The 15,060-nt window shown below is 41.3% G+C and overlaps 1 protein-coding gene across 4 annotated transcripts in view; it reads right to left on the bottom strand.

The window, feature by feature from the left end:
- Positions 1 to 15,060, bottom strand: part of akap9 (A kinase (PRKA) anchor protein 9) — a 62,383-nt gene that overhangs the window by 20,228 nt on the left and 27,095 nt on the right. For all 4 annotated transcript variants that reach the window (XM_054605683.1, XM_054605684.1, XM_054605685.1 and 1 more), the window contains exons 16-24: positions 14,947 to 14,998; positions 13,708 to 14,055; positions 12,903 to 13,184; positions 10,759 to 10,895; positions 10,354 to 10,523; positions 8,324 to 8,547; positions 3,593 to 3,755; positions 1,166 to 1,260; positions 168 to 285 (exon numbers count right to left, since the gene is read on the bottom strand). In XM_054605683.1, coding sequence (XP_054461658.1) covers positions 168 to 285; positions 1,166 to 1,260; positions 3,593 to 3,755; positions 8,324 to 8,547; positions 10,354 to 10,523; positions 10,759 to 10,895; positions 12,903 to 13,184; positions 13,708 to 14,055; positions 14,947 to 14,998 — 1,589 coding nt within the window. The remainder of the gene's footprint in view (positions 1 to 167; positions 286 to 1,165; positions 1,261 to 3,592; positions 3,756 to 8,323; positions 8,548 to 10,353; positions 10,524 to 10,758; positions 10,896 to 12,902; positions 13,185 to 13,707; positions 14,056 to 14,946; positions 14,999 to 15,060) is intronic.

The raw sequence follows: 15,060 nt of genomic DNA, 5'->3' as shown, positions 1-15,060 counted from the left end.
TTTGATACACTTCTACAATTGATTTCGAAAATGAAATTAAGTTCACAAAATAAACCTTTGTTTGATGATCAGACCAAGTTGATGTATTATTGTAGTATGATGACTTCCTGTGAGAGGTCTGTAAAACTCTGTATACATTTCCGGTAAGGCAGTTCTTGGATACGTACGAAGCTCGCGGGGCCCGGCGTGCTCCTTCATGGCGTCTTGTTGCCGTGACAGCAGCTCCCGCTCGTCCTGCATCTGAAGCCTCTCCTGCTCCAACTCGTGCAGTTGGCTACCTGTCACCTGCATGACATGACATTCAGTTACAGACTGGCACAAAACTCTGATAACTATGTTGAGTAAGCAAAAGCTCATGACAGGTCTTGGTATTTTGTGATTATATCAGAGCTAAGGTGTGTTGTCCGGCCTGACATAGAGCTTTGTTTTTTTTATGAAACGCTCCTCAAGTGTGGCAATAGGAATGTTAAGCAGGTGGATTTTTTTCTGGAGATTGGCACTGCGCATTCTACTCCTCTACAGAAGTTACTTTGTAGCTTTAAGCTGTTGTCTATGGGTCCGTCTGGACGGAAGTGATCCCCACCATGACCCTGTCGCTAAGCAACCATGACAACACATTAGTCTAATGTTTTTTTTCTTCGGACGCAGAGTGAAACTGGAAGTGCAAATTAAGTAAATGTAAAGGGTTTTTATCTTAAAAGATAAGGCTGGTGATATTCCATCTTTTCCTCATTGTAAAGCCATTGTAAAGCTATATTTTGCTACACAGAGAATATATTTGTGTAGGTTTCATTGTGTTTCATTGTGTTGGTTTCATCCTTTAAACAGGATTTCTTAACAATAAGAAAAATATAGAATATCACGAGATTCATCCTTTAAGCGCTTTAGCCTGAATTCATACACATGATGATTCATGAATACGACACTAAAGAGAATCACTAACTAATATTTAATTTTATCTTAGACGCAAACATTGAGTTTTTTCTGCCAGATATTATAAGTAATTGAACCTCAAGTAACTGTGCTCGCACTTGAGTGTCTACTGTTCTGCACCAGAGGCAAAATAATAAAAATTGACCTTAAAGCGTTGTCAAGTCATGTGTCATCTCACGAAAAAAAAAAAAGGTAATTATTTTTCCTCCTCTCTACAGCTGGAATGCCTCACCTGCAGCTCTTGCTCGAGGCTCAGCTGGAGCTCTTCCTTCTGACGCAACTGCTCCTCCAACGCGGCTCGCTCACCCGTGTACCCATCAATCAGACCTGAATGAACAAAGCAGGAGGAAGACATTTATTAAAGGGCCCTGAAAGATAAATCTAGAATTTCCCTTCCTTTAACTTATGGCATCTTTCTTACCCACTTATACTTGCAATCACTTAACAGATGAATTAAGAGGAATTTACTTGAGTCTAGCTTGAGTAACACACACAAAGCGCAGCCATCCAGAAGAACAAACACTTAACACCAGGATACAAAATCCAAGGTTACCCACAACACAGCAAAGAAAAACTTACATACATAAACATTGAGACACACAAACTTGCGTACAAATGCAGAGAAGAACACAAGAGGGCATGTCTGACCCATTTTGCTTGACATGAAGGACAAGAATGAGCTGTAAACACAATGAAATGTAATCATTACTGTACAGCTCTGTCACAGGTCAGCAAGCATTAAGCACCAGGATGGTATTCAGTTCATAGTTACGGGTTATGGGGGTATCCACACACTAACAGACTAATGAGAAAACATTCATGTGTTTACTGTAACTGCAACTATGGTGTAGAATGAGACCAGGTCTTAAAAGGTAAAAATTCATATTTTCTGCCTTGTTTCTTGTTTGTAGCTCATCCCGGATCAATGAGTGCTTTGTGTTATCTAAAGCTGAGAGAGAGGCAGACGGTAAATGTCAGGACTGGATTATCATTTCAAACTTTACACTGTGTGCAAAGTTTGACTAAGGAGGGATCCCTCTAAGATACACAGCTATCAGATGCACATGATTACTGACTATAAAAACAGTGTTCACTAACTACACAGAGCTCTCCTGGGAATCTTTAAATCACATTTCCTCTGCAACACTTTAATTCCATTCTCTTCATATTGTCCAACTGAGCCTTTCCCCCTTTTTAAAACATAACAAAAGAAGACTTCTCATATGTTCCATCAATAGGTGAAGAGGATCTGTTTTTCCAAGTTTAGCAGCCCATGTATTATTCAAAACCAGTTTTAAAAGGCCACACCCTGAGCTTTTACCTGTGTGGTTCATCCAGACAATAGAAGGAGAATTTCAAAGAAGAGTAGGGAGACACAGGTTTAGCAGATTTTAAGCACTCCCTAAAATATAATGAAGACAAATGCCACATGACCAGATAACCACAACCGCTCTGTAATTCTTTGACATGAAATGACAGGTTGAAAGTTTGATAAGATGCATTTATTCTCCATTAGAGCTGCGGTGGTTAGTTGATTAATTGATCAGTAGATCAACAGAACGTTAATTAGCAACTAAATTGATAATTGACAGATTGTTTCAGTCATTATTCAAGCAAAAACCTGAAATATTATCTGGTTTCATCTTTTAAAATAAGAGAATTTGCTGCTTTTCTTAAAAAAAAAACTATACAAAAATTATCTTTAGTTGGCCTCCTTTTCTATACAATGATGTTCATACAGCTTTCCACATGGTCCCCCTCTTTGATAATCTATCCTGTAAAACTTTATGACAGCAAATATTTGCTATTCTTCAGTACCTCTTTAGGATTACAGAGAACAAACAACATGACTGGATACTACTAGAGATGATATAAGATTAGTAAAAGCTATAAACTCACCGTTGTTCAGTGTGTACCCAAAGCCAGAAACAAAGAAATGCCTGTTGTTGTGTAAATTTGCCAAATTGCGTGAGAGACCTATAGTCAGCCGCGTCGACTGTTGTGTGAGAGAGAGAGCGGATGTGTTTCTAACAGTTGACTCTCGTGGACCAGCTGTCTCTGACATGGATGGGACATCGAGCTCCCCCAATAAGATTTGTCACAGCGCTAAAACTGTTGACAGAAATTGGCCACTGACTTCCTGGTGATTTGAGATTAATCAAGCTTCAAGATTTTTCCCTACACCTCCAAACATAAGCCCTCATTATTAAGTCGTCACACATGCAATCAGACATCCAAACACAAATCAGAGATGGCGGCCAAACACAAATCGCCATTAGTCGATTTCTCACCACAGATGGTCTCACACTCCTTCACTCTCCCTTTCAAACAGCTGATCCCATCACTCCCTGTAACACTCCCTCCCCCAAACAGATGCACAGATGCTTTTCACTTCAGTTCATCCTCATGCTCTCTGTAATCATTCTGACATACGGAGACAAATTGTCACGTCATGAATTACGAGTCCATAGAGAAACAGCGAGTGCTACATTTCTTCTATAAGGAGGCTCCATTGAAGAAGATGGTTTGATTGGAGTCTGTGCAGAACTGTCATCCACTCAGGTGGACTGCAGAGAAACTATTTTATTGATTATGTGATCATCCTAACTCCTAAAACTTTTTTCATGGAAAGAAACTTTGTTATCCATAGAAAACTCACCCTCAGCGTGGTGAAGTTCCAGAGCCAGCTGCTCGCGTGCCCGGCCCTCCTCTGACAGCCTCTCCTGCAGCTCCTCCTGCTTCTGCAGCAGCCCGCTTATCTCCTGGTTGTGGCGGAAGGACTCCCGCATCAGCTCGGTCTGGGTCAGCCGGGCATGTTCAAGCTGAGAGGGGAAGAGGAAAGAGATGGTGACACACAAGAAGAAGAGTTAGGACTGCATTATAGAAGCTTAGAAGAACAAAAATTGGAAAGGAATCGTTTGCCCTAAAGTGGCAGATCAATTTACTCGTTGCAGGAGAACCACTCAGCCGGTGAAAACAACTGTATAATGTCTTTAGTGGCTGATTATGTCATCATCGGGAGCCGGTCTTGAAAATTGGAGGAGCTAATGAAAGACTTATAAGCTATTAAGCTGCTTCATGGGAAGTGTGGGATACAGTATTTTTGCTTGACAAACACAAAGAACTTAAAATCTCCAGCCTTTGACCAATCTTTAAAAAAATTGGCATTTAAAAAGTTCCTCAACTTCATAGAAGTTATTTTAATTCACTTGATCCCCCCACAAATCTGCATGTTTGGCAAAAGAGCTGGGCCATGATTTCAATTGTTTACCTTTTTCAGCCAAGATCCTATATTAGCAATTAATGATACAGAGCAAGTGACATTCTTCTTTTCTACATATACAAAGCCTAGTCTTATGTACTGTAATGCATAACAATGGACCACAGTTCATAGCTCTCAATGCCCATTTGATTATTTTACACATAACATACATTTACTATAACAAGATATGTACCAAACCTAGAAAATCATTTTTTTTTTATCAATATTACGATTGATTGGTGGGTTTACAAAATACAGTTTGTCTACTTAAATATTTGATCTACATTTAAGTTGAATACCAGTATGATTCATCTCAAAGCAAATTGCTTGATCAAGTTATTATTTTTTACTTAATTAGAAAAGCATTTTGTTGTCACCTTTAAGAATATACTACTACTTGGCAGACTGCAACATAAGTGCACAGGCCTTACACAAAAGTGAAACTTGTACAAAAGTCAATAACAGAATGAGGTTATGTGCAGATATAACTCAAACACTCTCAGATAATGATATCACATTTGTTTAATGACCTTTGGGTCAGGTGACAGAAGGCATCTTTTCTGTGAGGTACAGCTATGAAATCATCAAGCAATAACCCGTCAGCACGCTCACATTCATCCCACAGTTACTTTCCATAGATCATATCTACCAGATCAAAGGTCTTTGTATCATTGTATAACATTATGGGAACCAGTAAGTGGTAACGTGACCCTGACCGATAGAGGTAATAAAAGAAAAACTATTTTAAAAAGCAGCACAGAAGGAGCTGATGTGCTCCAACGTGGAAGGACATTTAATTTGAATCACATCTGCATATGCAGACCTGAACGAACTAAAACAGGCTCAGGTAAACTTACTGTATACGGAGGAGTGGGCAGGGAGATTTTGGAGATGACTTTAAGGAAATGACCATTAGTCCTGTGATTGATATGCGAGATTTGCGTCTGTACCACCACAGAATTTTTCTCGTCCAAGGTGCTGCATAGTGGGAACGGTCGAGGAAGGGGTACACGAGATTCCACCTCGTACACATCCTGGTCCTCCCCTTCAACCCACGTCCTGTTCTGCGTGCTTGAGTTCCAGTAAGAGCGGTACGAATCCATGGTAAAAGATAAATAGATGAAGGGAGCACTTCCAACCTTGGTTTTGTTATGTCGGAGCTCCTTTTCTCGAGCTATCAAATAAGGTTTCCATTTGTCATGATCCCTCAGGTTGAGCTGTGCAGCCGCAAATGAGAATAGAGTCCGGTGGGTAATGAAGCAATGAGCAGCGTTGTGGGTAGCTCCAAGCAACAGTTTCTATGTGTGTGACACACACACAAGGGAAGGGTAAACAACAATTGGAGCGGGTGACATTCACGTCATCTCAATCACATGCTGCCTGGTGGAGGTAGAACAAGTCCCAGGTAAATATTTAGAGAGAAAATCATCCGGAAACGGCGTGAATGTTTATGGTCCAACCAAAAAGTGTCATCCTCGACAGCAGGTGGAAGTAACATCTTGGTCCGTCAGCTTAAAAGGCATTCCCGAACAAGACCACAGGAGGTTTGTAATCACAAAAGCATTTCTTCTCTTTTTGTCCTCTTTGATGATCTCCAACCCTCTTGCTGTTCTCTCTGACCTTATTTCTTCAGAGTGAAACCATATGATGCCGCTCCGTAAGGCTCACACCCCCACGTCTGCTCCAGTTTGCTCTCCTCTCTCTGCCCTCTCTCTCTCTCTCTCTCTGGAGATTCATTAACAATTCTATGACGCCGTAGCAACCCCGACCTGCAGGGAAGCCTCACAGGGGCCCCTTTTTAATTGTTTAGTCCGAGCGGCAGCCTGCCGAGGGAGGAATGACTGCGCTTGGATCTCAAGTCTTCCACGCTTTCCTTTTTACTTCCTTCTAGGAGTGCTGTCATTCCCTCTCCACGCATGCTCCCCTGCTCATACTATATTATTACTCACTGTAGCCGGATCTCTCTCCTGCCAGGCGAGCTTTGCTTACCCCAGGCAGGCTACTGTCACTCTGTTACACTCACTTTGCCTCCGTCTATCCCTGTGGTTCAAAAAATTGAATTAACTTCCAGACTTTCAGGGCTGTTTTCACCTCTCAAGAGAGAAGGATTTTTCTTCCACTTCCTACATTGATCACAAACAGCAGGATACTCTTCAGCAAAAGTGGGAGGGAAGCAGGTGTGGCTTGAGTCATACAGAGCCAGCGGGCCAGGTAGGTTTGCAAATAGATCACAGGCTCTCCCCATACACACAAATAACCCACAGACAACACACGCCCTTTACACAAAAAGTTGTCAAACTGGATTCCCTCCCTATGTAGACGCAGAAAGAAGCAATTAGGTGTCCATGCTGCCTCTTTTTGGCGTGTCAGCCGTCATACTGACTGCACGCGAACAAATTCCACGTCTCACCGGCAGATAATGGGAGTGAACATTGAGTGAGCAGACACCTTCCACAGGCAAATCATTTACAGCATTGGTTCAACAAAGATACTTAACATTCCTGACCGGCTTGTTGAATCAATCTCCGTTCACAACGCCGTTTCTCAGGCAAGACTTGACCATCCAGCACCACTCACACAGACAAGACTAATGTATATCAGATCAATAGCAGCAGGGAAATCATTGAACAAACCATTAAGAGGCTTTGTTGATTATAAGTTTATGGTGCGTACTGCGAGATGTAAAATGCTTGTAAAAGCCTTTAATGGGGCTGCAACTAACACCAATTTATTATCGTTCAAATATAAAATGTTAGAAAAGTGAAAAAGCACAATTTTCAACAACACATGTTAGCATATTTAATTTTAGTTTTAAGACCAAGACAACCAGCAAATATTAATATTTTTAATTTAATTGTAATGATTGATCAATAAGGAAATTGTTGTAGATTAATCCATTTAATATCTATTATCAGTAGCCATTAAAAACATAAAAATTATTGAATAGATAACATTCAGCAAACAGTCACTCTGTGCTGCAGATGGATGCTGGAACAACAGTGATGCTCGGCCTGAAATTTCTTTAAAGCTATTTTTAGATGGGCAAGATAAAAACCCATCTCAGCGTGAGTAATGCATGAATTTCAGCCAACGGGAAGATGTGCTGCGCAGTCAGTTACAGTAATACATTCAATGGCCCAGTTAAACTGACACTGGACACAGTGGGCGCACTACATGGACAGCCTGAGGGGGGGTGGAGTTTCTCTGTGCACTACTGACCATGATAGGCTGATCGACCAGACAAAGCTCCGTGTAAATACAGCTCGTATCTATAGGCAACCGCTGGGAATGAGGCAGCTCTTTTGTGTGTGAATTCTAGACAGGCCAACTTTGTTGCCGGCCGCATTCTGCAATCTCATCCCCATTATGCCTCCATGAACAGGCGTAGAAACCTACAGAGGGGGTTGACAGTGTCGAGTGTGGGTATTTAAATGTTTTGACAAAGCCTAAATGTGTCAATAGAGCTTTCTGCATGAACACAGTAGAGTTACTGAAGAATTGTTCTGAAACAACATCACTTGACAAAGGACTTTAAATTACTATAACACTATAGCATGCATGTTTGCATTTTTGCAGAGAATTTAATGAGGAAATTGATACTGCTGGCTGCCTGTCAACATGACATGTTGGTTTTAGTTTGGATTTATTAACGATATTAAAACATGGTGAGCTCCGTGGATACTTGTAGGTAGGTTGTGTCTTTGTAAAGAGGCAGACTAGTTGTTTCGCCCCATTTCAAGTCTTTATACTGAGCTAAGGTAATCTTTACGTTCCAGATTAGAGAGGTGTCATATGTGGTATCTTCTCATCTTAGTCTCAGCAAGAAAGTGATTAATTTACCAAAATGTCCAACAATTCCTTTAACGCTGATGCATTAAGCAGTTTGTAATATTTGTTATTATCAAATAAAAAGTTTTAAAAACATATTTCTGCTACGCAACTAATACGTTGAAAACGTTTTGTTTTGTTACAGAAACTCCAATGTAACATTTTCAAAAAGCTACCCAGCCCTACTATTAACTGTATAAAAACAACATGAAAAATAAAGTGAGCCAGCGGAGCCATGCTCTAAATATGGGCAGACAACAATACATTGATCCCAGGCCAGTTAACAGAAAAAGTTTGTACCTGGTTGGTGGTGTCTGTGATGGCCATCAACATCTTCTCCAGAGCCGTTTGGAGTCGGCTGCTGATTCCCATCAGATATTCCTCATTCTCCAGCTGTGTGCCCGCCCCCAGCAGAAGTCTTTCCATCATCTGCTCCAGACCATCGTCAGCCTCCGTCTCCCCGGACCAAAGACTCACATCGTCTGCGGCGGTCTCGCTGCCCTGGCAGCTTTCTGCAGAGTGACCTGGTACGAACAGAGGAACAGAGATCAGAAACACAATACACACAAACCTGATTATATTACATCAGCAACAGATTTTAAGTTTACTCACTACTTTCTGACTAACAGGTCTATTACAGCTCCTTTGAGAAGCTACCAGATGTTTTTTAACTGAGCCTGGTGCAGGACAAGTGCAACCTTGAACAAAATGCTAGACGTGTAGTTTATATTCATGACCGAACAGGATGCAAAGCAGTGGTAAATATATAACCATAATAAGGGTTAAGGCACATTCATCATCCGGTTCAAAACAGAAAACACTACGCTCACATGACTGTGACGTCGAACTGCATGACGTGTTCTGCATTTAGCGAGTCAACTTTGAAACCTGCGTTCACATGTTCACAGAATATCATGATTGCGAACTTTAAAAAAAAATGTTTAATTACAATTTTCTTTATATTAGAAAAATGCCATATTGAAACATCACACCAAGAGCAGTGGCTCTTTTAAAGCATAGAGGCAGATTAAAGTTATTATGCTGACCGCATTAAGGAAGTCGCTGGTTATTACTTAATTATTTTCATTAGAATCTTAGGGATTTTACTTCACAATAATGGTCACAATGTGTAATATGTCAGCAGGTCTATGGTCAAACACAATAAGTCATATGCAACCCAATACAATGATATGGCATATTTTAGAAGATTTTCCTTTTTTTCATCCTGAATTGAATAAGCGCAATAGTCCCATGAGACACCTACAGTAAATATTAGGATTAGCCTGTTAACATGACACTTTGTTGTCTTTAGCTCCCATGGAGTCACAACCTTCAGTTATTCAGAACAATTCAGACAGCAGGCAAATATGATATCTTTCTGACTCACAGGACTAACTGTCCAAGATATTATTTGCATTTGATCCCTGAATGTGTGTATTCCAACTGTACATTTGCATACATATACTAACTGATGGTGTCTTTTTCCATTATATAAAAAAAAAAAACTACAAACCCGAGGCTTGACTAAGAAAGAGAAGAAGATCCACACTTTGTTCATGTGGCAGCATTTTGTAGTCATGGTCCCAACAGACTATATCAGCAACAGAAGTCAGCTGAATTTGCAGATGTATGCATCGAAACTCCAATTCATGTTTTTTTTAAAATGCACTTAATAAATGCAAACTGATTCTTCAAAAGACCATAAATCAAAATCTCAAGAATGTGGGATGCCAGTCTGACGATGGCCTCAATGCAGCTACAATAATATAAAACTGTAGAGCACAGACATATTTTTCCAAGTCCAATACTTGAGTGTTGTGCAGTGAGTGTACACATCCATCCATCCATCCATTTTCCGTAACCTGCTTATCCAGTTAAGGGTCGCAGGGGTGCTGGAGCCGATCTCAGCTGTCAATGGGCGAAGGCAGGGTTCACCCTGGACAGGTCGCCAGTCTGTCGCAGGGCTGACATATAGAGACAAACAACCATTCACACTCACATCCGCACCTACTGGCAATTTTAGAGTCTTCAATGCACCTAAGCTGCATGTCTTTGGACTGTGGGAGGAAGCCGGAGAACCCGGAGAGAACCCACGGGAGAACAGAAGGTTGTCCAGCCCGGGAATTGAACCCGGGCCCCTCTTGCTGTGAGGCGACAGTGCTAACCACTACACCACTGTGCAGTCAAGTGTACACATATAATTACATTTCACAAGTTTTCTAGTCTGTTTCTGATGTCTTTTTCTTCTTTGTTCACTAAACTACAAATCTCACCTCCAGCTAACTACCAACATATTTGGGTGGATTTGCTTTTGAACCTTTTGCCCAGACCTTTTGCTCTCTGCATGTCGGAGTGAGGCGGTGCAGCCTGCTGCCCTTCTCTCGTAGCGTCACGGAGACTCTGCATGTGGAGGCCCATAGTTTCCTCCGCTGCTGCCGTAGTCTTCAAGACGTCAACCAGCACCTGACTGAGTTTCTCGTTGGCCTTACGCAAGACATTTCTGAAAGCAGCAAAAACAAAGATGTTAATAACAACCACTGTGAATTTATTGAAAAATAAAACGTCAGTTTGCTAAAAGAAAGGCTTAACCAAAAACTAAAACAAAAACACAGTTTATCATAAGGGACCAACTTAATACATAGTTTAATAAATTCAGAATGCTCTCCTTCATGGAGCATCTATGTGCACAGAGATGTAATAATAGAGAACAGTATGACTATAGTTTCTGTCACTACCTTTCAGTTTCATCATCGGAGGACTCTCCATCATTCTCTGATGACAGTTTGCCTCCACCAGCCTGCTTTATTCCCGGCCCGCCTGGATCTTCCTCTTTCTCAAATTGCTCTTGACCGTCTTCTCTCTTCTTTAAGGCCTGGACAGGCAGGAGAGAGAACACAGACAGCAGCCCCGTCATTGCAAAGTTGCAGTTGCAGATATAAAAGACTCCTAAAAACTCTGGACGACAAACAGCGGGGCGGCTGTATGCGCGAGCATTAGTAAAAGTGCATTCAAATTAGGCACACAGACACAAACAACACACACACACACACACACACACACACACACACACACACACACACACACACACACACACACACACACACACACACAACACACACACACACACACACACACACACACACACACACACACACACACACACACACACACACACACACACACACACACACACACACACACACACAAAGACACACTTCTAGCTCCCTTGGAGCCGGGAGAGAAACACTGGTATCTTTGTGCTGCTATGGCAACAGGTGCACCTGAGGCATGGTGACTTGCAGAGGCGATAGCTCCATCTTCTGAGAGAACAGCAGAAATGCAGCTCTGCTTCTCACTTCACTCAAAGACACTACACCGTGCAGACACTGCTGATGAGTGAGAGTGGCACTGACTTCCGCCAATTCTTTAGACGGATGAGAGCACGTTAAATATATTCCTGAGTAACAGAAACATACAGTGCAAATGCTTTTAACTTTAACTTAGGATTTAAAGTTAAATAAACATGGTTTTACAGTTTGAATTAAGTTAATAAGAACCCATTAAGTTGTTTTGGCAAGGAAAACTAAAATAATGAATTGTTTCACAATTTGAAATATCTTCTCTTAGCTTGTTTTGTAGACTTAATTATTTAAATTTATAATGTCAGATTTAAAAATCTTAAACTGCTTCATCCATGTTATTTGGGCCAAGAGTTTTGTCATCTTCACAAAAGATCCTCAAGACTTTCTGTGGATCCTCTCAACATAAAATGAAATTCTTTACAGAAATGAGATAATTTAGGAGAATATAGCACAGAATAAAATAATGCATGTAAACATCTCAATTGAGTGTTTTCAGAGAAAGTACAGGCATTTTCTCATAATAACAACTCATCTGAGCCAATTACTGCAGCTTAAGAACTTTCTTTTACTAAATGATCTTTTCTGAATCACTGTGTCAGAGCAAGTCATCTCACAAAGAACACTGAACCCGACAGTCACTGCGATCACACACTTAAAGCTTAATCATGCAATAAATGGTTAGTGAAAGCCTGGCAGGCCCTGGGATTAGCTCTTCAAGGCAGAAAAAAAAAATCATCATGAGGAAACCAGCGCATGCAGCATAGATAGAAGATAAAGTATGTACGATCAAGAAAATATAATGTTATTCTTTGACAGTTGTGTATAAACAAATATGCTTACTGTGAAATCATGAATAGTTTCTTAGTCTCTCACAACAGTTTTGATATTGGTAGTGGTTGATTATGATTATTAAAGAATTGTTTCAATGCTAGTTAGTTTCTTACATCAGTAATAAATCACAAGTTTACTGTTTATAAGAGTAGGATAATTAAGATGCTGTTACCTTTTTAAACAGGAGAGTAAGAGGGTGTTTATTGTGTTCCTCACTTTTGAAATAAAGGGTGTAGGTGAAAGAAATGCACAAACTACGAGCTAAATACAATTATAGGATACTAGAATATTTCTGTGAACATCCACAAAACCTCAGTGGACTTAGTCCTGCTGGAGACCAAAACATTTTAAAAGAATAGAAAAGTATTACACCTCAAACACAGCAGGATACTACTAGATAATTAATTGCAGTATATAAACAAATACTTTCATCGTAACCTTAAGTTCATTTAGTAAAAAGGCATTCCCTGTGAGCAAGTAAAAAAGCAGTGAAAAAGACGACAAATATTAATTTAAGCAAAAAAGAATCAATGATAGTAATCGATGAAACACCTGCATTGCGACAAAGTGAATCTGAAACTTAATGACACAGCAGTAATGAATTCTCTCAGATTAGATTCATGAAATGTGTGATGTGGTGAAAGTGAAATCAACGCGTTGCGTCCCGACAGCTCAATGACACTGACCTGCTCAGGTCTTGATTCGGTTTTCTGCAGCTCCTCTCTTAACTTTCTGATCTCGGCGTTCCTCTCCTCCAGCTCCCTCTCCAGTCTCTCCTTCTCCACTTCCTCCAGCCAGGCGCCCGAGGTGAGAGGAGCTCTGGGAGTCGTCTGCTCCGCGTTCTCCATCTCCTCCACCTCCTCTTTATCTGACCGGGTCTGCATGGCGGTGCTCCTCTGGCAGGCACGCTTGTTGATTCGAGCCAGCTCAATCTGCTGTGCAAACTCCACGGACATCTGAACGATGGCCTGTCAGGAAATATGGATACAAGGATAACTTGTCTTAGGACTCTAACTGATATTGAGAGTGCTGATACAATGTTATTAACAATTCTGGCATTTTATAAAATAACAGATAACACATTAATGTACTATATCTTGGGCTGCAACTTACAATTGTCATTATTGATTATACTGCTGATTATTATTAATTGTTTTGTCTGTAAAACATCAAAAAATAACATACAAAAGTGAAAATGCACCGTTGCAGAGCTCAGATGACATCTTTAAAATGTCTTGTTTTGTCCGACCTGCAGTCCACAACCCAAAGATATTCAGTTTGCTATCACAAGAAAAAGATAACCAGCAAATATTCATATCTAAGAAGCTAGATCCAGATGATTTTTGGTATGATTAAACAAATCATTATTCATTGACTATTAATTACAACTTTAACTGTGTCCTCTCATATCTTAAGGCAATTTATATGTTTCCAGTTTTATTTATACTGACTAGACAAGACTTTTGTAAAACAAAATACATGGCCACCTACCTTGGCGACTTCCTCCTCCACCCTCTCCCAGTGTTGTTTGTCTTCCAGCCCAGCCTGCCCAGCTGCCCCGAGGCTCTCACTGGAGCTTCTCGCTCCGTTAATGCCGTTGAGATCCTGCCCTCTCTCTCCCCTCTCCTCCTGGCACTCCACTGTTTTCCTCTCCTGATATTTTTCTTCCGTCAGTTTCCTCAGCTCTCGGTTGTGCTGCTCTTTGAGAGCGGCTACTTCTTGGACATACTTGTGGTAGAGAGCTTTCCTCAGCGCCTGCAGCTGTACCGTCAGGCCTGCAGACCTGACAGGCCAGCGCAACTCCTCACCTCCCTCTGACAGTCCCTCCTCACCCAGCACCTGCAAAGAGGGAGGAAAGTTGATGAGAGGAAGAAAAAGAAAGCTAAAAGTTAGAGAATGAAAACTAATGAAGCAGATAACAGCAACTGTAGCGTATTGAAATAAAAGTTCCTCAAGGCTGATCCTGAAATAAACCGATCCCTTTACTGTAGCCAAACCCCACCCGCTCCTTAACCACTATTAATCCACTGTTTTGTTCCCTCCACCCCCCCAGGATGATAACGAGATAGCTTACATTACAGCTACATCTTCCCCAAAGACACTACCACCCTGTCTTGTGATGAATCCCTTTCTTGTCTGTTTCACAGTCACTTAGCTTCTTCAGTACCACTCGCCTCAAGCCTAACATTTCCAATCCAAATGTCTTAAAGACATTTAAAGTGCATCATGCCCAGATTCTTTCAGTTTATCTCCGGTTGTCGCTCTTCCTGTGCTTCTGTCAATCCTCTACTCTATCTTCCCCACTGATCTCAGCACAGTCACACGAGCTGTGGAAACTTTGAGGTTGGAGGGAGGGAAAGACAAAGTTGGAGTGACGTGAGTGAGAGATGGCTCAATTGGAGTGCAACTCCATCACGCAAGGCAGCGTCCTCCTTTCATGCTGCCGCCAAGACTCGAGTACGTCCGCTTGGTTCTTGGGTAACACGCTAAAGCGGCAGGTTACGTAACATCCAACCCTTTTAAATCGTTGATATAGGACTGTTCACAATGCTGCTTCTGAAGCAACGCTGACGAATTTAGGGCACGTTTTAGCCTAAAGGCTGCAACTGCCCCCTCCCACCCACCCTTACTGTCACAGCGTCTTAATGCATGTACACGTTTCGGCTCGTAGTAGGATGTGATGCATGCGACATAGAAGATTTAGATGAGGGCAAAATGGAGCAGCCAAACCTTTAGTTCCTCTCCGTGCTCCTCCATCCTCTCAAAGCTGGACTCTGGAGCACTGGACAGCCAGAAAGAGAAAACGAGAAGTCAAAATGAATTGTTCGACAACATCAAATAAAT

This window comes from Anoplopoma fimbria, chromosome 10, assembly GCF_027596085.1.
Source record: "Anoplopoma fimbria isolate UVic2021 breed Golden Eagle Sablefish chromosome 10, Afim_UVic_2022, whole genome shotgun sequence".
In the NCBI taxonomy this organism is placed as follows: Eukaryota; Metazoa; Chordata; class Actinopteri; order Perciformes; family Anoplopomatidae; genus Anoplopoma; species Anoplopoma fimbria.
Note: the sequence above shows the minus strand (reverse complement) of the source record. Positions and strands in the feature narration are given on the sequence as shown.